The 27,320-nt window shown below is 33.0% G+C and overlaps 1 protein-coding gene across 1 annotated transcript in view; it reads left to right on the top strand.

Moving 5' to 3' along the window:
* TMEM65 (transmembrane protein 65) overlaps positions 1-27,320 on the top strand; it is a 65,676-nt gene extending 38,356 nt beyond the window's left edge. The window contains exons 2-7 of the mRNA XM_032760381.2: positions 8,846-8,890; positions 12,235-12,302; positions 16,569-16,623; positions 17,790-17,832; positions 19,713-19,818; positions 25,839-27,320. Coding sequence (XP_032616272.1) covers positions 8,846-8,890; positions 12,235-12,302; positions 16,569-16,623; positions 17,790-17,832; positions 19,713-19,818; positions 25,839-25,940 — 419 coding nt within the window. The 3' untranslated portion in view covers positions 25,941-27,320. The remainder of the gene's footprint in view (positions 1-8,845; positions 8,891-12,234; positions 12,303-16,568; positions 16,624-17,789; positions 17,833-19,712; positions 19,819-25,838) is intronic.

Below are 27,320 nucleotides of genomic sequence, written 5' to 3'. Positions count from 1 at the left end.
ATTAAGTATAACAAAGTTTATTTGGGCAAAGAAATAACTCATGAATTGGGCAGCACTTCCAGTGCTTGAGAAGCAATTGAGAAGCAATGAGAGCTTCATCCAGCAATGTGGGCAGACAGTATTTATAGATAGAAAAAGGAAATTATATACAGAAATAGCTTTTTTGCTTATAGCTTGTGTCTGCCTTGTTTGGACATGTGTGAGCAGTTTGCAGCCTTAATTGGCTGAAAGCTCAGCTGCTATGATTGGCCAAGATTCAGCTACTTGTTGCAAGAATATTTTATATATGTATATATATATATATATATATTTTTTTTTTTTTTTTTTGAGACAGTCTTGCTCTGTCGCCCAGGCTGGAGTACAGTGGTGTGATCTCGGCTCACTGCTGCAAGCTCTGCCTCCGAGGTTCAAGTGATTCACCTGTGCAGCCTCCTGAGTAGCTGGGACTACAGGCACCCGCCACCACACCCAGCTAGTTTTTGTATTTTTAGTAGAGACAGGGTTTCGCCATATTTGCCAGGCTGGTCTGGAACTCCTGACCTTGTGATCCACCTGCCTTGGCCTCCCAAAGTGCTGGGATTACAGGCGTGAGCCACCGGGCCTAGCTAAGAATACATTCCTAAGGTAGGTTGCAGTTGGTTTACATACTGTATCAGCTTATAGTTCACTATGTACTCAGGCAGCTTTAGGCCAAATTTAATTTAACAGTAGCATAACTTATTTAAAAAAGAAATTTATCAGGCGTAGTTTATCCTAAAAAGTATTTTAGATGCTTTTGTTAATATTGGACTGAAGGTTTTTTATAAAGAAGTCATTTTTAAAGGGAAGTATAATAAAGAAGAGATATACAGGTTAAATCTTATCGTGAACATTCAGACTTGTTCTGTTTTATGTATTGGAATCTTGTTGTCAATTAAAATAAGTTTGAAATCGTTGCTTAGAACTTTCTTTTAAGGATTTTGTCTTAATGACATTTTGCCTGCATTCTGAAAACATGAAAATATGAGTGTAACATTAAAAAAATAAAAATGCCGTGAGATGGGGGTAACTTGACATACTTTTTCTGCAATGAATTTTGCAGAAATAAAAAAAAAATCACCCTTACATATATTCTCTCTTGCTGTTGCTCTTTCTCGCTCTCTTTGGTTCAGTAGTGCCACTTATAGGAATCTATTCTAAGGAATTTTCAGAGGAGTGCAAAATAATTTAGGTACAAGTTAATGTTATTTGAAAGTATGAAAAATAACAAATATCTAATAATAGGCTATTAATGAAATGACTAGATCATGAAATAAATTTTCAGAAATAAAATTATTTTCCTAAAAAATTTAAAGATGTGGGAAATATTCATTATTTAATTTTTTGTGGAAAAGGCAGAATACAGTTTTGTGTATATATCTTTATAGGAAAAACATCGAAGGACAATACGTTAAAACATTTATTTCTGATAAACTGTGGATGCTTTTAAGTTTCTTTTCGCTTTTCTGAATCTCATTAACTTTCTATAATTATATAAGCTTTATAATGAAAAATAAACCAAATAAATTTAGTATTTTAGATGTTATTTTCTAATTTTTACCTCAAAATTCCTTTTAATAAAAAACAAACTCAATATCCTCATCCTTTTAACATATGCAACTATAAGTATGTAATACTTTTATATAAAAATGGCTTGTTTAATGTAAAATATTTGCAGTCAAACTCCTATTATAACAATCAGTTTTGACTAAAAAGCAGAGTCAAAGGAAAAGGCTTTGTTGACTTCTTAAAACTCTACTTCCTCATGAACAGATTGGAGAGTCTCATTTCAAACAATTTTCATTTGACTTACTACAACATAAATCAGCGATTTATAGTAACTGTCTTATCTTATTTACCCTTTAGCAAAGACTTTAAAATGTGAAATCTAAAGGAAAGAAATTTATATGTAAATATTATCTCATGGATTTTTGTAGATAATTTTTCTATCCTATGTATTTCTACACATAGAATCCTATTAAGAGCAACTTTTCCTTCATTGGAAAATGTCTAAGAAAGAGGACACGTAAGGAAGTTTGGATGTTGGTTATTTTTGCCACTATTATGAATAAACTCTTATATTTAGGAAAGCAGAATATTTATTATGCCATTAAGGCTTTTTGTTCTGTGTTCACGAGGAATACATCTGGTTTTCTCTTCTTTGTAAATTTCTTGGTTAGGCTTTGTTTTTAATGTTGTTCTGTCCTCATTAAATCAGTTGAAAAGTATTTCTTCATCTATTTTTTGGAAGAGCTTTTGAGTTTGTAGGATTGGTGTTTTTTCTTTAAATGTTTTAACAAAATTCATCAATGAAACTATCTAGATTTGGAAGGGGTGTGTGTGTGTGTGTGTTTACATATAAAGTTTTTTGGTAACAAATCAATTTTGTTAGAGCTAGTCAGATTTTTGTTTGCTTAATCTGCTAGTTTTGGTAGGTTATATTTTTCAAGGAATTTGTCCATTTCACCTATGTTGTTGAATTTTGGGTGTAACGTTTTTCATAATACTCTTATCTTTTTAATATCTGTGGGATCTGTAATGATGCCCCCTCTTTCATTCCTGATATGAGTAATTCTTATTCTCTTTTTGTCTATCAGTATAGCTAGAGTCTTATTAATTTTGTTGATCTTTTCAAAGAACCAATTCTGACTCTTTCCTTTATTATTTGCTTTCTGTTTCATTGCTTCTTTCTACTACTTAGTTTATGTTTACTTTGCTCTGTAGCTTAAGATAGAACTGTAGATTATTTATTTTAGACCTTTCTTCTTTTTAATGTAAGTATTTCAAACTGTAAATTTCCCCCCAAGCATTCACTTAGCTGCATTCTACAAATTTTGATATATTGCATTTTCATTGTTACTCAGTTTGAAATATTTTCTGATTTCCTTTTTGATTTCCTCTTTGGTCCATGTATTTAGAAGATGTTTAATTTCCAAATTTGTTTTTTCATATATCTTATTGTTACTGATTCCATTATAGTCAGAGAACATATTTATGATTTTAATCAAATTTATTAACATGCTTTGTGGATCAGCATATGTTCTATTTTGAGGAATGTGCCATCTGCACTTGAAAATAATATGTATTCTACAGTTGTTGGATGTCGTTTTATATAAATATCAATTAGATCAACATAGTTGGTAGTCAAGTTTATATCTTACTGATATTTTTGCCTAGTTTTCTGTCAATTACTAAGAAAAAGGCTTTTATATCTCCAAGTATGATTATGGAAGTGTTTGTTTTGCCCTTTAATTCTGTTAGATTCAGCATCACGCATTATGAAATTCTGTTATTAGGCATAAACGTGCAGTTGTTATGCCTCCTGATGCATTGACCCTTTTGTCATTTTGAAATGTCCCTGGTTTATTTCTGGTAATACTCTTTGTCTTTAAGTCTACCTCATCTGATATTAATATAGCTGCTCCAGCCTTTATAAGCCTACTGTTTGTGTAGCATATTTTTTGCCATCCATTTACTTTCAACCTATTAAACTGTAATCCTTGGGATATCATATAGTTGGGTCTTACTTTTTTTGTTCGTTTTTATAGTCTCTGCATTTTAATTAGAGTGTTTAGTCCATTAAAATTGAATGTAATTATTGATATGGTTGGATATAAGTTTACTATTTTGCTATTTGTTTTCTGTTTGACCCTCTGTATTTTGTTTCTGTTTTCCTTTCCTGCATTCTTTTTGATTAATTGAACATTCCTTCAAATTCTCCTTCAAGTTATTTGTTAGGTTCTTAACTATGGGCTCTTTGTACTTCGTCTGTATGTGTAGTTACTCTAGGGATTACAGCATATATTCTTAACTTTTTGCAGACTCTTTATTTTATTTTATTTTATTTATTTATTTATTTATTTATTTATTTATTTATTTATTTTTAATTTTTTTCTTTTGAGACAGAGTCTCGCTCTGTCGCCCAGGCTGGAGTGCAGTGGCGCAATCTCGGCTAATATTGGACCATTTTATATTCATCATAGAAATGTTGCAACTAAATTACCAAATCAGTCCATTTACTGCCCTGTTCATCCTTAATGTTATGATGTCATATGTATTCATCTACATATTTTATAAACACTATAAGACAGTGTTACAATTTTTGCATTAGACAGTCATGTCTATTTAAATTAAATTACTAGGAAAAAGTAATCTTTTATATTTACCCAGACATTTACCATTTCTGATGCTCTTTATTCCTTCCTCAATAATTTACTTTTCAACTGCTATTTCCCTTCAGACTAAAGAATTTCACTTGCACTTTCTGTATTGCAGGTTGACTGTTAACACATTCTTACAGCTTCAGTTATCTGAAATACATTTTGCCTTCATTCTTAAAGGATACATTTTTGCATGTAGAATACTGAACTGATACCCATTTTCTTTCTGCATACTTAAGTCTTTTTTTGTGTTTAATATGTATTTAGTTCTGACTGCTTTCAAGATTTTTTCCTTTTTGATTATTTTCCTTCATGTTGATTCCACTAGAAGTTCACTGAACTTCTTGAATCTTTTGAAATTTTTGTCTTGCACTAAATTTGGGAAATTTGTAGCCATTATTTATTCAAAGAGTTTTTGTTCCTAGTTTCTCTACTTGCCTTTTAATTACAATCATACATATATTAGCATATATTAGCCCTTTTAATATTTAGCCATCGGTCCCTGAGACTCAGGTTTATTATTTTTTCAATCCTTTTAGTTTCTGTTGTTCAGACTGAATAATTTTTATTGATCTGACATCATTTTCACTAACTCTTCTGTCACCTTCATTCTGCTTGTAAGCCTATCCAGTTAATTTTTTTTTTAATTTTTAATTTTGTGTTTTTTTTTTTTTTTTTTGAGATGGAGTCTTGCTGTCTCGCCCAGGCTGGAGTGCAGTGGTGTGATCTTGACTCACTGCAACCTCCACCTCCTGGGTTCACGCAATTCTCCTGCCTCAGCCTCCTGAGTAGCTGGGATTACAGGTACCCCCGACCATGCCTGGCTAATTTTTGTATTTTTAGTACAGACGGGGTTTCACCATGTTGGTCAGGCTGGTCTCAAAACTCCTGACCTTGTGATCCACCCACCTTGGCCTCCCAAAATGCTGGGATTACAGGCGTGAGCCACTGTGCCCGGCCCCAGTTAATTTTATAATTTCAGATAATGTATCTTTCAGTTCTAGAACTTCTTATTGGTTCTTTTTTCGATATTTTCTTCTGTTTCTCTGATGAGATTTCCTGTCTTACTCATTTAAGAATATTTTTATTTACATCTTCAAATACAATTTTAATTGCTGCTTTAAAGTTTTTGTCTGCTAATTCTGACATTTGAGTGACTTTGGGATTGGTCTCTATTGTCTTCTGAAAATGGGTCACATTTTTCTTTTTCCTTGTTTGTGAAGTAATTTTGTATATATCTTAGTTATTACTGTAATTACTACATTGTAGAGACTCTGGATTCTGTCTTGTTCATCTGAAAAGCACTGATTTTTGTTTGTTTTAGCAGGCATTTAATGTTTAGGTTCAAACTGCAAACTCTCGTGGGCTGCCCTCAAATCTTTACTTATTTTGCCCTTAGTCAGTATTTTTGGAGTTTTCCCTGCACATGTGTGGTTCCACAAGTCAGCTGTAGACTTGAACTGAATGTATGCACAGAATTTAGGACTCTTCCTTTCTGACTCTATCCTTTCCAGGATTCCTCCCTCACTTTCTAGTTGTTTGGTTACCTGGCACCTCATCCTCTGGTTCTTCAGACAGATAGACTGAGGAATTTTCATCAGAGCTTTAGTTGCTCTGCATGTTGTGACTGGAGCCTGCTCACAGGCTGAAAGCTGCAACAAACAGGTAACTAACTCACTTAGTGTCATTTCTTTTTCTGTGTTGATTCCCCTCTAGATCAACCCGGTTTCGATAATTTTCCAGTGCTTTCAGGTAGTTAATTTGTTGTATTTTTGTTTGTGGTTTGTAGTTGTTCCATGTAGGAGAATTCCTCTGATAAGAGGTTACTCAGCCATTATGGAAAGTAATGTGGCAAATGTGGTATGGTGAAGTACAAGCTTAATAGTTATCTTATTGTTTTAAAATATCCAGAAAAGGAAAAGAGTATGATGTATATAATACACCCAGACACACACACACACACACACACATATACACACACACACACACACAGATGGAAAGAACTGTTTTAACTCCATAGTTCACTTAATAAAACATTGGAGCAGAACACATTTCCAGTGTAAGTGTAGATAGTTTATTATATGTCAAAAGAAAATCCTGAAATTAATTCATAAAATATATATATATGGAAATAAACCTTCTGGGATTTATTGTGACTATTTACAGGGATGTTATACTGGCAGTAATTACATTTTAAAACCTATACAGATGACTGAAACCTTGGGCTGATTTACAAGTTTCGTTGTGTATTTTATAGGTAATTTTTTTTTTTTTTACTTCTGATGTATGTTTTGTTTTGATTCAGTTAACATAAGAAAAAATAACTTCTGATTTTAAAAAAAATTGGTCTGGGCATGGTGGCTCACACCTGTAATCCTAGCACTTTGGGAGGCCGAGGTGGGTGGATCACCTGAGGTCAGTTCGAGACCAGCCTGGCCAACATGGTGAAACCTCATCTCTACTAAAAATACAAAATTAGCCAGATGTGGTGGCACACACCTGTAGTCCCAGCTACTTGGGAGGCTGAAACAGGAGAATTGCTTAAATCCGGGAGGTGGAGGCTGCAGTGAGCCGAGATTGTGCCACTGCACTTCAGCCTGGGAGAGACAGAGCAAGACTCCATCTCAAAAAAATAATAATAAAATAATTTGATGGATACTTCCTAATAAGATTGTCACTTTCTAGGAAATGTTCTTTTCTTGATTCCTCTTGTACTCTGTAAGTTCTTTGTGAAGCAGGAGGCAGAATCTGTGTGTTGATTTTACTTTCACCTCTGTGCCAGTAGTTTTCCTCCCTGCCGTATCTCCTTTATTTTATATTTCTTTCTCTTAACATTTTTTATTGCCTCTAGTTTTTAATTTTTTATGTGTAGTAGGAAAGAAAGATTAGGAATATTGATTACATTATTTGATTTTTTTCCTTATTACTACACGTTTTTTACTTGCCTAGCCCTTATCTTTTCTTCTTCGCTGTTGTAGAATATTTTTAATGTTTTACTCAATGAGTTGGGAATTTGAAGAAGTAAAAGCAAGGACTCCATATACTCTCATTCTACTGGGGAGGTCCTGCTTGTTGAATTTTTAGGTATTTCAAGATGTTCCAGTCAACTGACAAGGACTTCTCACAGTGTCAGAACTGTAGTGATGATGAGAGTAATGCAACTAACAAATAGTTCTGGTATGTAAATAACCACTTTTGCATGTTTACTTCACCAGAAAATTCTCTGGAGTATAGCAGTATCCTGTATTCTTAGTTAGAAATTAGGCAAACCACTTGAATGCTTTCAAAGGAGATTTTGAGTTAATCATGCTAATCAAAAAAGAAGAATATATTTTAATCAGATGTGAAATTCTATAAGATTAGTATATATATCTTCATTTCTTAATTCTTCTAAAAAAGGAAAAATAAAGCTTAAGTTTGCTTTCTTAGAACTTTCTAAATAATATGAAAATTAATTAAACTCGAGGTTTTAGTGTATTTCTTACTGTAAAGCCATTATGGAACTTGGAAAATACCAGTCACTAATGTGGACCATATTTCCTCTTATGTAGGTTATCAATGGAGATTTATTTGAGTTTTACTTTTTTATACTAAATTCCTTAGTTCTTTTGTTGTCATAAAATATAAATAAATATTTTTGAAGATGTATATCTAGTTTGTAATGTGTTTCTTTGGATAATCTGGTTGTACTAAATCTTTAGAGTGATCCACTATATGGTTCTTCTCTATATGATAACAATTAATTCCGTCCAGTTGGTTGATCATAAAGAAGGTAGAATTTTCCACCTTTTTACCTTAGTTTACTCTTAAAAAAATGGTGAGATGGTTATTGTTATGAGACTAGGTAGGCTGCTGCCTGTAATAATTGTTAATTTTTAGATATAATGATGACACGTAAAGATACTCTCTGGCTTATACTTGGGAAAACTTTGTTACTTGTGATTCTGAATAACACCCTACTTTTAAAAGTTGTTTTAATGTATAGAATACCCTATTATCCAGTGTATAGGTTCCAAAAGTTAAAATATTCAGTTATATTATATTCAGTTATATATTAATTCATATATAATATATTAATATATATCAATATTATATAATACTATTAATATATTATAAAAGTTAAAATATTCAGTTATCAACAGAGATTAAGGAACAAAATACAATTCAGTGAAGTCATTGTTTTCATACATTGCTTTAAAAATATTTTCTTCATTTTAAAGATATCTAGATCTATTTGAATATTCATGTTTTCCACTATCAATGATGCTTGTTTGCGTATTTCTTAAGTCATCTAGGGTTGCCATCTTAAAGAAGAGTAGCTTTACTTCTAAAGTGTTTTTCTAGTGTAATTAATGCAAACAGACTCATTGTCTAGATGCAAGGACTTTAAAGAAATCTGAAAAACAAAAAACGAATGAACTTACCCAGGGCTAGAGTCCATGTTAGGCTTGTAACTGAGCTCAGTTTCATTTGCTGGCCTTTTGATTTAATCCATACTGATTAATATTTTCTGTATGGACAAGTTTGGTCCATTAACCTAAAGATAATTTGTGAATAAACGCTGATATTCTCCCATGTTGTAAATCTTCTGGTATTTTCTTCATTGTAATAAAAATATCATGCTATAGTAACTAATTCTTGCCCCACATCCTTTTTCTCCCCTTTAGAAAAATTGGAAGCTCCATCACCCACCCCAGGACAGCTGAGATATGGTAATGGTTCTATAATTGTTAAATATATGTTCATCTATCTTTTGGCCTTGAAATAACTGTATCATTCATTGATAGCACAGAAGAGTCAGTAAATTAAATCTTTCCAGATAGGGTGGATTATCCTGTTCATTATATGAAGCACAAAGTTTATAAACTTGGCTAAGGATGTAACACAATATTGTAAAATACCTAATATTGTTAAAAATATCTAATATTATGAAAATATTGTTGCCATTTAGAAATAGAATTATTTTTATGATAGAAGTTTTCTTAATTTCCAGGAAAAAGGATGTATTTACTTTAGTTTGAATTTAAGTTGGGTAAATGCAGAACTAGAATTTCTAGGCTCAAGGCTAGATACAACTGTTCTCTGGTAGAGAAAATGCTTCTGGCTGGCTGTTTGTAAGAATGAAAAAAATAAAGTTTATTTAAAACTATGTGAAGAAGGACCTTATTACAATGCTGCTAGTGTTCTTTCTTCTCTCTATTATGATAGGAATAAATATTCAAGAATAAATAAATATTCAAGAATATACCAAAATAATGTAAAACAAGTTGGGATGTTATTATAAAGATGGAAGAAGTGAATTGTTTAACAGTATAGTGAATTAGAGTAGGTTGTAAATTAAAGCTAAATATGAACTGTGATTTGCTAACAACTGGCAAGTTATAGAATAGTGTTTCTGAGAGTAAATTGAAGAAGCCACAAATTAGTAGGAGATCGTTACATACTAGAGAGCAAATTTATGTAATTTTTTAAAAAACCTAATGGCCAGTTACTTTTTCTCTGACAGGTAGAATGTGATTTATATTAGAGATTAGTAACTTTCCTCAAATACCAAAACAATTTAAGAATTCTTTAAGACTTCTGTTCCCAAGTAATTTATGATTCTCCCACCTTAGATTCATACAATCTATAGTTCATAATACTGTATACTATTATCATTTTTTGTAGATGATATTGAAATTTACTGTTTGTATGGCTGTCTTATCATACCTAAACCCCTTTGGGGCTGGGAACCAAGTCTTATTTATCTTCGTATCTCTGGTGCCCAGTGGAGTGCTCTGTACATGTTTATTTAACTTTTTGAAAAACTATATTTTTTCCTTTTAGTTAAAATAAATTATATTTTTTAGGACATATTTATATAGGTATAAACACTAAAAACATACATCTTACAGTTCAAAGTAATTGTTATAAGAGAGTGCCTTGGTTTTACTGACCAAGTTTTTACTAAGATAGCAATTAGTGTAATCTTAATTTAATGGCCTTATCACCTAATTTTAAGATATTTGTAACTGGCCAATTTTAGAGATGCTATTAAATGAATCCAAAATGCTAATTAATCCTAACCAGTTTCATCATTATTTTTCTGTACTTAAGTAGCTTTCTCTTCACTGTAAATGTTTTATTTAGTGAATTTTTAGAATTTCATTATACTCTTCTAACCTGTTAAATTTGTAATGTGTATTGGTTCTGGAAGCTGCTTTTTATAAAATTTTGAATGTTCAGTAAATAACCAGATTTAGGCAATAAGTTAAAAAACTAAGGCTAGACGCTTTAATTGAAAAAAAAATTCCATTTTACTAATGTTCTACTTGATTTTTACCACCTTTAATAACTTAAATAATATTCTTTGTAATTAAAAATGTTGTCCTTGATCTTGGACATTTTTACTTAAAAACAAGAAGAAATTTTAAATGACCAATTTTATACCTATTATGTGCTGATTTATATAATGTTGTATAGCTATAATAATATTGAATATAATAGTATTCTTATACTGTATATAGTATTGTCCTGTGGTCTTAGTCATTTATAGTGGTTGTGGGTAGAAGTGCTTTTTTTTGAGTGCTTATTAGCCTTCCCTGCTAGGTGCAGAGCTCAATATAGTAATATCAAATTTTTATAACTTCTGGATTATATTTCAATTATACTTTCTGTGGAGATAACTGCATTAAAAGAATAAAAGACTCTAAAAATTAATAAACACATATAACCAGTTGGTTTAAGGGATTATTTTTTTGGACGTAGTATAAAACTCAGCATTTTAATGTTTGTTGAGAAAAGTCCTCAGTTGAACGGATGTTCACTATACCTTGGCAATTTTATAGATTAATTAGAATAAAGTCTTTTACCTATTCCCGGCTTTTAATCTGTTTCACAGTCTGCCTTCAATTCTCTCAATCTGGAATTCTCTTCCTTTCCAGGTTAGTGGTCTTCAACTTAATGAAATAATATTTTTTGAGCATCTACCATGCCCTCGATATTCTGCTGAAGATGTAAATATGAAAGAAATGAGAATAAATGTATAAAAAATATGTAGGTATTAGTTCTTCCTAGTTACAATTTTTTTTTTAGATGGAGTCTTGCTCTGTTGCCAGGCTGGAGTGCAGTGGCGTAATCTCAGCTCACTGCAACCTCTGCTGCCTGGGTTCAAGTGATTCTCCTGCCTCAGCCTCCCAAGTAGCTCGGACTACAGGCACGCGCCACCACACCCAGCTAATTTTTGTATTTTTAGTAGTGACGGGGTTTCACCATGTTGGCCAGGATGGTCTCGATCTCTTGACCTCATGATCTGCCCGCCTCGGCCTCCCAAAGTGCTGGGATTACAGGCGTGACCTAGTTACACTTCTAATATCTCAGATCATTGAATTTATATACCCAATAGATGAAGTAAGGTGTGTTTTTGGTAGCAAGAGGTGAAGTTATAGTTTGATTTAAATCAAATATTGATTGTTTATAGTTTGCAATAGCATTTAGGAATATTGATGAATTTTGAGGGTGGAAAAAGACTGCACATAGATGAGGTAATATAGATGAGATAATCACCTTTTTCTAACATTTCTTTAAAAAAATTAGTTAGTGAGTAAAAACACCCAAATAGCTTTTCTGACATTTGATTTAGGACATTTTCATTATTTCTAATATAGAAATCGATTTTATAGTATCAGACTGTAGTCATAATAGAAAAAGAGATTGATGTCAGTAGCAATCAGGTAAAACATGGTACTCATATATGTTTATTAATTTGTTCTGTTAATTCTATGTATATATTTGTGTGTGTGTGTGTGTGTGTGTGTGTGTGTATGTTACCAATAAGAAAACACAAAAGCCTAACAGTTATTTTTACATGTTTTATATTTTTTCTGGTTTGTTTTGTTTTTTTTCCCAATATAGTGTCTACTTATAGCAGTAGCAGCATCTATTGGCTCTGGAAAATGAGAATCAAATTCTAGAGATTATCAAGTCTGTTTAGGATACTTTGATCATATCATCTGTTTTTGTCATTCTAAGTTATAGAAATCTTAAAATATATTTTTCTGTTTTTGATGTTTTTCAGTATTCATCCACAATGCGATACCTTTCATAGGGTTTGGCTTTTTGGATAATGCAATTATGATTGTTGCTGTAAGTTCTTTCTCTCACTGCTTCTATTTTGAGTTCATAAATTAATGTGGTCTACATTTTCCTAATAATTTTTCTATTGTGGTTATAAAGTTTTAATATAATGAACAAGGATTTTTTTTACTATATCTCATATTAATTAGACTATAGCTCAATTTTAAGGCATCATATTTATTAATCATTAAGACTTTAGATAAAGCATTTAGACAAATAGACTTTTGGTAGACTTTTGGTAGAGCATTTAGACAGAACATTAAAGGCCTATATTATCCTATTCTAATTTCGACATTCTTAATAAAGAAAAAATATGTACAATGTTCTGATATTCTTTAATGGTGTTGGCAATTATCACATATATAGGTAATTATTTGATTTAGTTCCTTGTTCAATTTTCCAGTGTGAAAATGTTTTAAAGCATGTTTTGATACATAGTCTAGCCGTCAGTCTAGCCATTGTTTAAAGTTTCAATTCAATTAAGTGACTATATCTCCCTTTTGCCTTGTTCCATTGTAGTGTTAAAAAAAATTCCCCTTTGCTGTGGTATTTTAATGTAAGGGTCCTCCTTAAAAGTGTTTAAGCTCAGAGATGGCTGACTTACCTTTCTTACTGCTATATAAGGCCTGTTAATGGATACCAATATTAGGTTCATATTCTAAAGTCAGAAATAGATCCATGATTAAAATGCAAGTCTTCAAAAACTGCCCAGTGCTCTGTCTGTTTTCAAGAACATACCAAGTGTTAGCTACAGCTTATGAATTTATCATAATGGGGTTTTCATTATAATTAGATTTGATTTACATTAATTGTTTAAATAATCTAGCCAACTCAGATTTTAGTAGTTTCCGAGAAGGCAGTGTGGTTCTAAATAGTTGAATAAGTTTCTCACATTCACAGATATATAAATTGGCTAGTTTTATTCTTATATACATATTATGAAAATGCCATAATCAGTCAAAAAACTATTCACTTCTCTTATTTTGTCCAAGTAAAATAGATTGATCACAGTCCAGTTATTATGGCGATTATCAACTTTCAATACATATTTTTAGAATACCTTATGTGAAGTCATTCTTTTCAGATATTAGCATTAGATTGAAGGTAATAGATCTTCAATACATTTAGTAGGAGGAGAAACAAATGTCATATACTTTGAATACCAGTTTCTGAGTTCCCAGGTGGGGTCTTTATTTAAACTCATTTGAGAAAATCAAAGTGCTTCACAACTAGAAACTTTTCTCAGTTAGGACTTAGAGAGTTTGTTGTCAGCTTCACTGACTCTAACTTTTAAAAACGTTTTGTAAGTGATAGCTAAAGTGTAGGAGACTACTGAAAAAGTGGAATGACCTTAGGATTGTTGAATGTGAGGAAAATATATGAGAGATGCAGGTTTTCTTTTTGGTGTTTTGGAGATCACGTGTACTACAAATGGACATCAATAGAAGATTTGGTTTCAAAGTAGGAATTTTTAAAGTAATTTACATTGTATAGATTATAAAATTGATGTAAACATGGTTTATTCAAGAATGGTTTTATTTGCTATATAGTCTAGCCTTATGTCCAGATTGATGGGGATCAGCTACCAAACCAAACACCCACATTCTAGAGTCAAATTATTGTAGTAATTTGTAGTTCACTATTTGGTGTTCCCCAGGTCTGTGCCTAATTGTTAGTATAATTAAGAGTGCACTATTTTTCCAGGCCTGATAAGGCTGACTCCAAGTTAGTAATACTTGTTATTCTGTTTCTATTGAAATCCAGTTTCAGGGGCCTATCAACCATTTTGTTTATTTTTTCTTATTTTTTTCCCCAGCACATCCAGAACACAGAAAATCAGTTTTTATTTAAATAATACTGAAATAAATGTTTAAGCCACTGACTTCAGTACCTGGTTAAGAGTAGTTGGTGTGGCAAAAATATTATCCTGTGATAGTTGCAAACTAATTCAGAGACAATAAAATTTTCCAGTGAGGCTTTGTAATATAGAATGCTGAGACTAAAACATATAAATAATGTAACTGTAGAATCTATGAAAGGGGAAATAAGTGATTATTATCTTAAGAATGTTTTTCATCTTTTAATTAAAAAAATACGGCCGGGCGCGGTGGCTCACGCTTGTAATCCCAGCACTTTGGGAGGCCGAGGCGGGTGGATCATGAGGTCAGGAGATGGAGACCACGGTGAAACCCCGTCTCTACTAAAAATACACACACACAAAAATTAGCCAGGCGTGGTGGCGGGCTCCTGTAGTCCCAGCTACTGGGAGAGGCTGAGGCAGGAGAATGGCGTGAACCCGGGAGGCGGAGCTTGCAGTGAGCCGAGATTGCGCCACTGCACTCCAGCCTGGGCAACAGAGCGAGACTCCGTCTCAAAAAAAAAAAAAAAAGTACTGATCAATCCCTCTCATTGTGGGACAGCTATGACTGTTTTAAGATAGTAAGTTGAGGAGATAGTTGATTCTTCTTTTTTTTTCATACCATAGACATTTGATGTTTTCCTCCTTCCTGTTAGGTGTACTTTCCCACCCTAGTTGTAGTCGTAAAAACAAATTCCTGTGTAATAGATTTGGCCCTCATGTTAGTTGGTGTTCATATTAAGCCTTTTGTTTCATAGTTTAAAAAATATTTTTGTATTATTGGATTGCTTTTTATAACTTACATTTTAGGGTTAGTTTTGGGTTACTTTACTTACAGTTTAATTGGATAGAATTTATTAGAATTCTAGAATAGATTAATTGTATTAAGGATAATGAACCAGGTATAACTTTAAGACAACTATTAGTATTCGGTTTATTTATAATTTCTATCTCACCTATTAACACAAAATTTGATGTAACTGTGGGACACAGTAAAGAAGTGGATGGTCCATTGCCCCCAAACCATCTTTGACTTTATATGGGGCTTTTCCTGATGTTAGAAGGACCTTCAGCTGTGTTACATTCAACCAAATGATTAAGCACTTAACTATTTTTTAAATGTATGTATTGCAAAGAGATTCTTCTTTGACCACTGCCAGCGATTCATTGCTGTTAAAGATGCCGTATTTATTAGACTGTTGTTATCAGGTGCCTCTCTTCTATATTGGTGCTCCAGCTTTTTTGCATTTAGATATGATGATACATATCTTTATTCCTTTTCTCTGCCTGTTTTTACCTTTTCTTCCTCTTTATTTCTTCTTCAGAAATCTGTTTCTTGGGGTATATTTACAACCTTGTCATTTGAACTTTGTGCATCAGGACAAAAGACTTTTGAACTTTAATGCATCAGGCTGTTGGGTCCATATTCAGCAATAATTATATATTAAAGTGATGCAGCCAAAAGCTCTAGGGGAAAGAAACTTGAGGAAAACTCTTTTCAGTTTTATAAATAATTGATGAGTAATGCATTATTTCTACATAAAAAATAGGGCATTTTTTCCCTCCACAAATATCATTGAGATTTGAAACAGTTTTTAGAAATGTTCAAGCATCAGTATTCAAGAGAAGTCTTGAAAATTAAGTCTTCTAATGGCAGCATTGCTCGGGGATTAGAATTGAATTAGCACAATAGATCCTAGGATTTCTTCTTTATTTTATTAGAATAGTTTAATCATCTTCACTTCAGTTCCTCCTCTTTAAAATGAAAGTAAAATGTGAGCCCCTCTTTTCTTCAGAGGAATGATGATATACTGTAGAAAGTCTTAAACTCTGTCATTAAATTCAGTGGCAATACAATGGGGCTTTGTTTTGAGTGTAGATCTATTGTACTAAATGCCGTTGCTGCTTATAAATTGAATGTATAGTTTCACTACTTAATGGTTAAAGAGCTAAGTGTTATAAGGATAATTTTATAAACCCCAATTTCCCTAGAAACTGGTTTAGTCTCCTTTTAACCTTTTGATAGAGTAAATAACAATAGTATAGATGTATAGTTCAGAATTTAAAATCAGTGTGAGTTGGTCTTGTTTTCAAAGAGCTTTAAAGCATTTTTCTCTGTGGTAGAAAAATAGAAATTCTAGATTTTCAATGATGAACTATATTTCTACATGTGTTGCTAATTTTATTTTTATAAGCCTAATTTGAATGAATAAAATGTTATTGATGTTATTTCTGTGTGAATGCATATATTTAATAATTTAATGAATTACTACATTATATGTGCATATATGATGTATGTAATTTTGCAGCACTAACATGTTGATTTAACTATTATATCTATTTTTATTAATGCTTTGCTATTCTTTTATAGTCACTTCAGCTTTAATTTTTAAGATTAATTTTTTATCATATTTCAGGGAACCCATATTGAAATGTCTATTGGAATTATTTTGGGAATTTCAACTATGGCAGGTATTTAACAATAGTAAATGTTATTATTGCATTGTCTGTACATTTATAAAACATTTCAGTAGATTAGGTTTAGAAGAGGGTAATTTATTTGAATGAGTTTACTCATTGAGATGTCTGTTAATTTTCTTCATCCTATTCTTCTGATTCTTAGTTTTGTATATGTAGCACTTTTTCTGAAAATTTTAGGTATTTTATATTATTAGTTATTGGATAACAATACTCTGCTATATTGATTTCGTTAAGACAAGATTTTCTGGCAATTCGGTGTTACCCCTAAACATTTCTACCCTTGGTCTCTTTTGTTTATTTATTTAGAGATGGAGTCTCACTCTGTCACCCAGGCTGCAGTACAGTGGTGCGATCTCAGCTCACTGCAGCCTCCACCTCCAGGTTCAAGTGATTCTCCTTCCTCAGCCTCATGAGTAGCTGGGACTACAGGCGCCTGCCATCATGTCTGGCTAATTTTTGTATTTTTATTAGAGACGGGGTTTCACCATGTTGGCCAGGATGGTCTCGAATGGCTGACCTCGTGATCCGCCCGCCTCGGCCTCCCAAAGTGCTGGGATTACAGGTGTGAGCCACTGCACCCAGCCTATTATTTATTTATTATTTATTTATTTTTGAGTTGGGTAGAATTTTTCTTGAGTTGGGTGGAAAAATCAAAGAAGGAAATACAGGATTAAACATCTGTCTTCTCTGTCCCATTTACCACTCTATTCTTCATGGAGGTAAAATTTGGGAAGAGTTCTATGTTGTATTTATTGTAGAAAGCATTAGGTAAATGAGTTAATGAAAGAAACATTTTTTTTCTCCTTGACTTTCTTGAATTTCATAGCTGTACATGCAACTTTACCAATCCCTTTAAATATTATATGAAAGATACTACAAAATATTGTACAATTAATATTGAAACCAAAATGGAAATTGGCTGGTAACAGAAAAAAACCTACTACTTAATGGAGGTAGAATAGTATAATTTAAAAGTTGTGTTTTATTTCAAAACGTTTAGAGTAAGAGCTGTCCAATGAGTTACTTTGGATATAGTTGCTGTAATTTGAGCAATGTGAGAACTCTTCCAAGATCAGTGCTTTATTGATTACACAGTGATATATTATAATTATTATTCTTTTATGTAACAATTATTTGTTTATTTTTCAAAATTTTAGCTGCTGCTTTGGGAAATCTTGTGTCAGATTTAGCTGGACTTGGGTAGGTTCACTTATTCATTTGTATATTCTGTACTTGCTGTCTTTCTGTTCCCCACTCTTCTTTAATTGAGAAGCATAACAAAAGGATATTTCATTTTTCTTTGTTTTCTAGAATTAAAATTTCGAATTTACTTTTCCTAAACTAATAGTACTAAATCTTTGGTATCCATCAAATGTAGATGCCTTGGTGATATCCCAGTTATATATTATTAGTATCTCTGGAGAGGGAGCCCTGGCAGTTGTGTTTAGTAATTTTCATGAATGGTTCTGATGTATGCAAAAGTTTATTCTAAATTTACCATAATGTAAGCAAAATGGAATTTGTGTTTACTGAAGTATTTATATGTATTTTATAGACATCTCCAAGGGTAAGACAGGATTAAAAGCAAGAACTTCTCTCATTATTCCACCTCACCCTACTCCCACAAAACCCAAAGAGAAGGGATATGGCTCAAATTTGAGGATACTGACTAGACATGTTTTCTAGAGGGGGGAACTTTAAAAGGAAATAATGGCCAAAGCATATATGGGTTTGGCTATTTTTTGCTCTCTTTACTTTATGTGGCAGGATTAATGAAATAAACTAAGGACATCTATTTAGAAAAGGCCAGCTTTCTCTCTCTCTTTACATTCTTGTTCCAAGTAGCAGATGGCCTGAGCTGCTTCCTGAGCTTGGGGAAGGCTGGGGGAGTATAAATTAGACTAAGTGGACATTATTGTGATAAATATGCTCTCTCTTGCTCTGTCTTTGACTTTGTCTCTTCTTTCCTTGACTCATTTGAGTGTTACAATTTCAGATTTGAATTTTTTCTTAGAAGTTTACTTAGCCCTATAATCTTGGCAAAGTAGGTTTTATAAGTGATTTAACCTTAACCTTCTATATTAGACTTCTGCACTGGAGTCTGGGGCCAAAGCCACAGTTAAAAACAAAGTTTCTTTGTTTTAGGACCATGGCAAGAATTTTATATTCTTGGAATTCCTGGCATAAATGTATCATGATATCATCTCTTAAACATTCTATTCCCAGTTTCCAACATTAAAGTAAATAATGAGAATATTACAGTCATTATATAGCTTTCTGATTTATTTAATAGAACCAAATGATCTAAGAGATTTTAAAGCCATTTAGCTATATATTGCATCATAAAACAATTATTTTTGTTAAGAGATGAAGATTTTTCTGGAAGTCATTGTATTTAAAAACTATTTCTCTTCTCTCTTTTTTGGGGGGGTATCATTCAATAACAAATACCACACTTTATGCATTCTCAGATACATTTTATGCATTCTGAGATGCATTTTAACATATTTGATATCAGGATCCATCTTATTGTTGGTAGTATACATAGTTTAATTAGCAATTTTTTTTCTTTCTTACAGTTCATAAAGTAAGGATGTATCCAATAAATGATGGCAACTTAGAATTGATAAAATACTTGAGATTGGCCTGAAAGTTTTAGGGTATTTTTGTTAGTTTACCAATCTGAGGAATTTTGGAAACTTTTGCTGTATTATCTGTACAAATTATTATATACCTTGAATTGTTTTTAAAAATAATAATAGAGAATAATTGCTCTAAGTCAATTAATTATCCTTTGTGTTAAATATGTTAATAAGAAAGTATTTTTAAACAATATATTTATATGCGATAAAAATTAAAAGTTGTAAAGAATGTTTATGTCATTTCTAGAGTACCAAGTGCAAATGTAAAGTTATCTTGTTTCTCCTTGTAGTAATTAGTTTACTATATGAGGACATTTGCATGTGTTTTTAAAAACCTATATTTTGTCCTCATGTCTTTTTTTTGTTTTGTTTTGTTTGCTTTTGTAAAGCCTTTATTGAAATATAACTTATATATCATATTGTCTTGTTTCTTCAAAGACTTGCAGGCTACGTTGAAGCATTGGCTTCCAGGTTAGGCCTGTCAATTCCTGATCTCACACCAAAGCAAGTTGACATGTGGCAAACACGTCTTAGTACACATTTGGTAAGTAATTTACATGGTTTATGATAATGAATTGGGTAGCCAGAGCAAGATTCTGTATAGTTCAGGCCCTTGAGAAATATGAGACTAAAATTGGTTTGAATGAAGTTTTTAACAAAAATTGTCCAGACCTTGGCAGTTTTCAGAAGAACAGTAATTTGTGTTATTAACTCCTTATTTTTTGTAGGTATACTTAATTTTTAAAAAATAGTTGTGTAATTCACTTAGTATTAGGGAGTATCTCTTATAGGTTGGGGTCTAAAGAACATAAAACGAATAATAAACTGTGATTATCCTTGAGGAACTTGTTTAGGTGGAAAACCAAACATATAAACAAATTATAATTTAGTATGACATATGCAGTAATGAATTATGTAGAAGATATAACAATGATACAGGTAAGAGAATTAACACTGTGGGGAGTAACTTCTTTTGGTAGGGAGATTTCTTGGTGATTATTAGATCTAAGCTGATTTTTGAATTATTGATGAGACATTTACTAGATGAATAAGAGGAATTCCAAGCATACTGACTAGCAATCAGTAGAGGATGATAAAAAAAGGGTATATGTAGGTAAATACAGGAACCTACTTTAGGAATATAATATGTAGTAGCTGTAGGTATAAGCAGCAGCAGAAGACAACACTGGAGAAGTAAGCGGGGATCAGACAGGAAAGATATTGTATGTGAATGCTAAGGAGCTTGAGCCTCTTACCTAAGTGAGGGAGAGCCAGGGGAGTTTTAGATAAGAAGGAAACTGGATGGATCATGATACCATCAATAAAATCAAGAAAAAAAGGAGGAGGAATAAGCTTGTAAGGGAACATAATGAGTTCTATTTTGGATGCATTGAATTTGAGATACTAGTAGGATATTCGAGTGGTGACACCTAGTAGGCATTTGGGTTAAAGTCAAGAGTTAGGTCCAAACTAGTAATAATGGGTATTGTCACTCATTCATTCAACAAATACTTATTGTTTACGTATTATATGCCAAGTAGAGATACAGGAGTTTTGAATACATTGGTTAACAAAATAAGATCTTATTTCTGATAGATCTTACATTCAAGCAGTGGGGAGACAGACAATAAACAATCTGATAAATAAAAATATTTAGCATATTAGAAGTTTATATGTGTTATGAGAAGAAAAAGGGAAAGCAGAGCGAGGTAGAAGAGGCTAGGAGTGCTAGGATGGAATCAGACTGCAATATTCAATAGGAGAGTCACTGCAGGCCTCACTGAAAAGGTAGGTGATTGTTAAAACCATGGGAGAAGATGAGATTTCATAGGAGAGTGGTTCTCAAAATGTGGTGCCAGTATCAGCAGGATCAACATTACCTGGTAACTTCTTAGAAATGCAAACACTCAGTCTTCATCTTAGACCTGTCTATTATTGTGTAAATTATTGCAGCTGGATGGGGTGGCTCATGCTTGTAATCCCAGCACTTTGGGAGGCCGAGGCGGGTGGATCACCTGAGGTCAGGAGTTTGAGACCAGTCTGACCAACATGGTGAAACCCTGTCTCTATTGAAAATACAAAAATTAGCTGGGCATGGTGGCAGGCGCCTGTAATCCCAACTTACTCGGGAGGCGGAGGCAGGAGAATTGCTTGAACTTGGGAGGTAGAGGTTGCAGTGAGCCGAGATCAAGCCATTGCACTCCAGCCTGGGCGACAGAGTGAGACTCCATCTCAAAACAACAACAACAAAAAAAAAAACATGCAAATTCAGCAGCTTAAAACAACATATATTTGTTATCTCTCATTTTCTGTGGGTCAGATCAGGAATAGCTTAAATGGGTCCTCTGGAAGGCTACAATCATGTCCAGCTAGGACTTGGTTCCTGTCTAGAAGCTCAACTGGTGATGAATCCACTTCCAGGCTCACCCAGGTCTTTGGCAAAATTAATTTTTTTGTGGCTGTGAGGGACCCAACCTCTGGCTTGCTGTTGCACTCATGTCCTGGAGGCCTCCCTCCATCTAGAGCAAGCTTGTACAATCCGCTTTTGGTAATCCAAAAGTTTACCACAAATTGGTAAACTTTCTTAAAACATTATGAGATTTTTTTCAAGCTTATCAGCTATCGTTAGTGTTAGTGTATTTTATGTGTGGCCCGAGAAAATTCTTCTTCTTCCAGTGTGGCCCAGGGAAGCCAAAAGATTGGACACCGTGATCTACGGGTCACCTGCAGTTCTTTGCCATGTGGCCCTCTCAGTAGACCCTCTCACAACATGGCAGCCTGCATCTTCAGAGCCAGCAAGGGAGAAAGAGAATGAGTCTGCTGGCAGGATGGCAAGATGGAGCCTTATGTAATGTAATATAATCACAGGAGTAACACCCCATCACCTTTCCTATTACTCAAAGCAAGTTAGAGCAATCCTACCCATGCTCAAGGGGAGGAGATTATGCAAAGACTTAAGTACCAGAAGGAAGGTATTGTGGAGGCCACCTTAAAATCTGCCTGCTACAGATTCACAAAATGAAAAATTCTGGAGGCAGAACCCAGCAATCTGTGTTTTAATTCTGCTGTACATTAAAATTTGAGAACTGTTGTTCCAGAGAAAATGTGTAGAATTAAAGAACCCTAGAAAATACCTAAGAGCTCATGGTCTTGTGGGAGCTTTCAAGGAGGAAGTTTTAAGAAGCGATGAATGATAATCAATTCCTCTTGATATAAAGAAATCAAGTAAAATTTCTGAAAATTTTCTTTTGTTTTTTGTTTTTGGATTTGGTATGTAGTTGCTCATTGATAATCATTTCTGAGCAATTTCCATAGACTGATGGAAGAAGAAAAATCAAATGACAATGGATTGAAACACTAATGAGAGGTGAAGAAGAAGAATAAAATATAAAATTAATGTTAGATGGAATTTATTTTAACGAAGATATTAAATGTTTTGGAAGTAAACAGAATTTTTACCTGCAAAATGTTCATACAGAGTATAAAAACATACACGTGGGTAATATAGAGTTAAATTCATTACTAATCACTTTAAATCACTTTAAATCTGCAATAATTACTACCCTTTAAAATATGAGTAGTAGAAGGATCACAACTATACCAGGAAAGTGTTTGGTTTTCAGTCAAAATGTAGGAAGAGTGTGGAGAAACAAAATGAGGACCTATATGCTTGTTGTAATTTTTACTTTATAAAGGTTGAAAAGTCTTTTAAGAAAGTAGAATGTTAATTTTGGGCTTTTCCATTTAGTTTACATGTGTCCATATCTTACAATTTGTAAGTAAAGTGAGACTAGCTCCTGATACCAGCTGGAGTTTTGAGGGAATAAGGATATTCTAACATTCTAGCAATTTGTCTTAAAAATTTTAGCATTAAAGTTGGGATCAGAAGTTTATTTTCCTGCGGCATAATAATTGTTTTCTTTCTATATTAAAAGCAGGTTCATTTTCTCTTCTCTATGACAAAAGCATCTAAATTACTAAACTAGTATTAATACATTGGGTGTGTGTGTCTCTGTGTGTGTATTGTGATAAACCCCTCACTGGTTTATGGCAACAGTGATTCTGTTCCTTAGTTGTTGACTCTGCTTGTTTTATGTTAGAATCAAATCTTCTACTCTGTAACATAACATTTTGATTCTATACAGCCTGAAGTATTTGAAGTTAGTGATCAGCCATCTACTCATGACAAAAGCTAACTCTGAAATTTACCCGTGATAGAATAAATACAAATACACATGCAGGTTCCAGGTTTCATAGGTGTATTTTAAAACCTCACTTGTAATTTGGTTGTTTGAAGTTCAAAAAATATTTTCTTATAAAACAGTATTACAGATGGGACTCAAATTCTACGATTAGCCCCAGTGTAGTTAACTATGGGGCCTAGAGTACTGTAAGACATAATAATAATGTATAAATAAATGTTTTCACAATGGAAAAAATTGTTTCAGGTCCTGGATCAGGGAGTAAGAAAAGTGTATCACTTTTTTTCTTCCTCTCCATCCTATTGACATTATATCTCTTGAGATAATTGGGTCAGAAATCACTGACTGGTATTCCTAAAGTGAGGGGCGAGGAAAGCCTTGGTTGCAAGAGGAATTTAACAGAATGGGTGGGAAGTGAAAGTGGGGTCTATTGGCAATTGTTATTTTCTGTATATGGGAAAGTCAGGAGTCTGAAATAGAACATCATGATTTCTCTATGCATATATTCAAATGAGTAAATATGTTAAAGTCAAAAAACAAGAAGCTAGGATTAACTTTATCAGCATGTGGAATGAAGAAAATTTCTGCTTGTTAAAACTCTGCATGAGTGATACCTTTTAAAGTTTTGGCATAACGGAAATAATAGTTTTGACTATTAATATCAAGCATTGGTCATACTACTAATACCACTACCACCACCAAAACCCTCAAAATAACAGAGTTGAAAAATTTTTATTCAAGCTATTGTCAAAATATTAATGTCTGCTATTAAATTTGTTAGAAAAACTGTAGGATATGGGCTGGGCACGGTGGCTCATGCCTGTAATTCCAGCACTTTGGGAGGCCGAGGCGGGCAGATCACCAGGTCAGGAGATCAAGACCATCCTGGCTAATACAGTGAAACCCCATCTCTACTAAAAATACAAAAAATTAGCCGGGCGTGGTGGCAGGCACCTGTGGTCCCAGCTACTCAGGAGGCTGAGGCAGGAGAATGGCATGAACCCAGGAGGCGGAGCTTGCAGTGAGCCGAGATCGCACCACTGCACTCCAGCCTGGGCCACAGAGCGAGACTCCATCTCAAAAAAAAAAAAAAGAAAAAAGAAAAACTGTAGGGTGTGATAGCTAAATAGACAATGTATAAGAAAAAACATTTCATTCAAGACTAAAGATTATGTAGCTATCATAGTATCTGTAATGTTTGATAGAACTTATTTTGTCTTTCCCTGTGTACCTAACTAGAAGTTCCTGGAGGAGAGAGACAGACTGCATAAGATTAGTCCATCTCCATGGTACACCCAGTACAGAGTTTGACACATAGTAGCTTCTCAATAAATATTTGTATGAGGAAATGAAACTTAATTGAAAAGTATATAAACTTGATAGTCATCATAGGAATGCAAATTTTGAAAACCATTTACAAAAATAACAATTATAAATTTTTATAATGATCTGGGTGTGGTGGCTCCCAGAGCCTGTAATCTCATTTGGGAGGCCAAGGTGGGAGGATTTCTTGAAGCCAGGAGTTCAAGATCAGCCTGGGCAACATAGGGAGACCCTGGCTCTACAAAAAAAAAAAAAATAAATAAAAGTAACAAAATTATCTAGGCATAGTGGCATCTGTCTGTAGTTCTAGTTACTGGGGAGACTGAGTCAGGAGGCTCGCTTGAGCCAAAGAGTTTGGGAAGAGATCAGGAAGATGGCTTGAGCCAAGGCTGCAGTGGGCTATGATCATGCCACTGCACTCCAGCCTAGGTGACAAAGGGAGACCCTGTCTCTAAAACAAATAAATAAAATAAATAAAAATGAAATAAAATTTTTATAATGTAGGTGAGGTTGCAGGATAATTGGTATGTATGTCTACATTTATGTATACTGAAATTGGCATGTAAGCATGTGCAGCTTTGTCAAGGATGAATGCTTCATGAAGATGCACAAATATTAATACTGTTTGATTTTTAAACAAATCATTGGGGAAGAACTATACATGGAAATGCTTATTGTTATTTCACTTATAATGTTGAAGAAGTAGCAGTGGCTATTGTGGTAAAGAGAGATTTAAGTAGAATATAGACCCGTCAATTCAGTTGAACTTAGAAGTCTTTTAAGTTTATGTAGCGGTTTGGAAAAGAGTTTGGGAAAATGTGTGGCTATGCAGGGGTACGGATTGAGGAAGAAAACAAAGATATGTTTACATAATGATTATATCTACATATAATTAGGTATACACAGGGATAAATATTGAAGAGGAATATATATGAAGGGTAGCAAATCCAAATATATTGAGAAGAGCTGGTGAGATTTTTTTCCTGCCTTGTTATCAGAGATAAAGTAACTTTAAAAATGTTCTCTTTTGTTTCCTTAGGGCAAAGCTGTTGGGGTGACTATTGGCTGCATTCTAGGAATGTTTCCTTTAATTTTCTTTGGAGGAGGTGAAGAAGATGAAAAACTGGAAACAAAAAGTTAATCCTCTTAGAATACCTATAAAAAGATGTAAACTAATGTACCTCAGTAATTAAATATGCTGTCACAACATTTAGGAATTAAGACAGTAACAGTATAGATATGGGATCAAATAATTTAGCATGTATTATGGAAAACACTAACTTATTGTGGCTTGATCTTCTTAGGACATCTTTTTTAAAAAGCTGTTTAGTATCATTTTGTGTAAATTGTTGAAATGCTTTTTCATCAATAGCAGTCAACATTTTATCTTTTCTTTCTTTTTATATTCATAATGTTATTTAAGTGTCATTGATGTACTGTATTGACTTAGGGTTTGCTTATTTGTTACTTAACATGTGTACATGCATGAAAGCATTTTTTGTTGTTCCCTGATAGTTAACATTTCAACCTTGGGATTTTTCCAAATTACTTAAGATGTTTAATATCAGTTAAAGATTTTCTTACCCTCTTTTTGGGAACATCAATTTTGTACTGTTATGCAGTAAACATTTATAATCATATAATTTCAGTCATTTTCTTAACTCTCACATCTATTGAAAATGGATATAGATACAGATTTTAAGTATTTTAAGTATATATTACTCATTTTAATTTTCTGACTTTACTATTTTAAGGGCCAGAGGTTAATCAGAAAGTGCAATTATGTAGTCTCCCTGCTACATGAAACCATACAAGCATACTATTTTTAGTTGATTTTTTTTAACCTTTAGTTTCCCAGTTTTGAATAATTACATGGTGGATTCTGACTTTTGAGGGGAAGCAAATGATTATTTTAGAGTCTTTGAAATGGGGATTGTGGAATTAGACTGAACTAAGGGATTTAACATGATGCTTGGAAATTAAGAGACTAAAGCTTTTTTTAAAAAAAGGTAGAAAATAGGAACTGTCAAGAAGGTTTATGGTATAAATGGTGAAGTTGAAGTGATGTTTGAAAGGTTAATTAAAGATACAAATTATATTATTTGGTAAGGTTTTTTTTTTTTCCCCTCCAAAGATGTCATCTTCCAATCTGAATAAGTCTGAATACTCCATACTCATACTCCTAATCTCATTATATGTTATTTAGTGAATTTTATTTATGAATAATTTCTTTTGAAGTGAAAACTAGATATTTAATATTTTGCTTTTTTGCTCCATAATCTAGTAAAAAATTACATGAGGAGACATCCTTTTTCCCTTTGTTTTTCTTTTTTCTTCTTTTGTGGTATTTAAAGCGTATTTTATGTTGAAGTTACTTATTTCTAGTCTTACATATCTGACTTAAGTATAACCATGCAAGAATTATAAATTTTAGTTTTCTGAACCCTTAAACTTTTTTAGCATGTGATCTATTACACATGCTAAAAAATTACTCTTACTTGTAACAGTGTAATTAATTAAA

Source organism: Hylobates moloch, unplaced genomic scaffold, assembly GCF_009828535.3.
Source record: "Hylobates moloch isolate HMO894 unplaced genomic scaffold, HMol_V3 SCAFFOLD_9, whole genome shotgun sequence".
Taxonomy (NCBI): Eukaryota; Metazoa; Chordata; class Mammalia; order Primates; family Hylobatidae; genus Hylobates; species Hylobates moloch.
The sequence above is the reverse complement of the archived record's forward strand: the minus strand, read 5'-3'. Positions and strand labels throughout refer to the sequence as shown.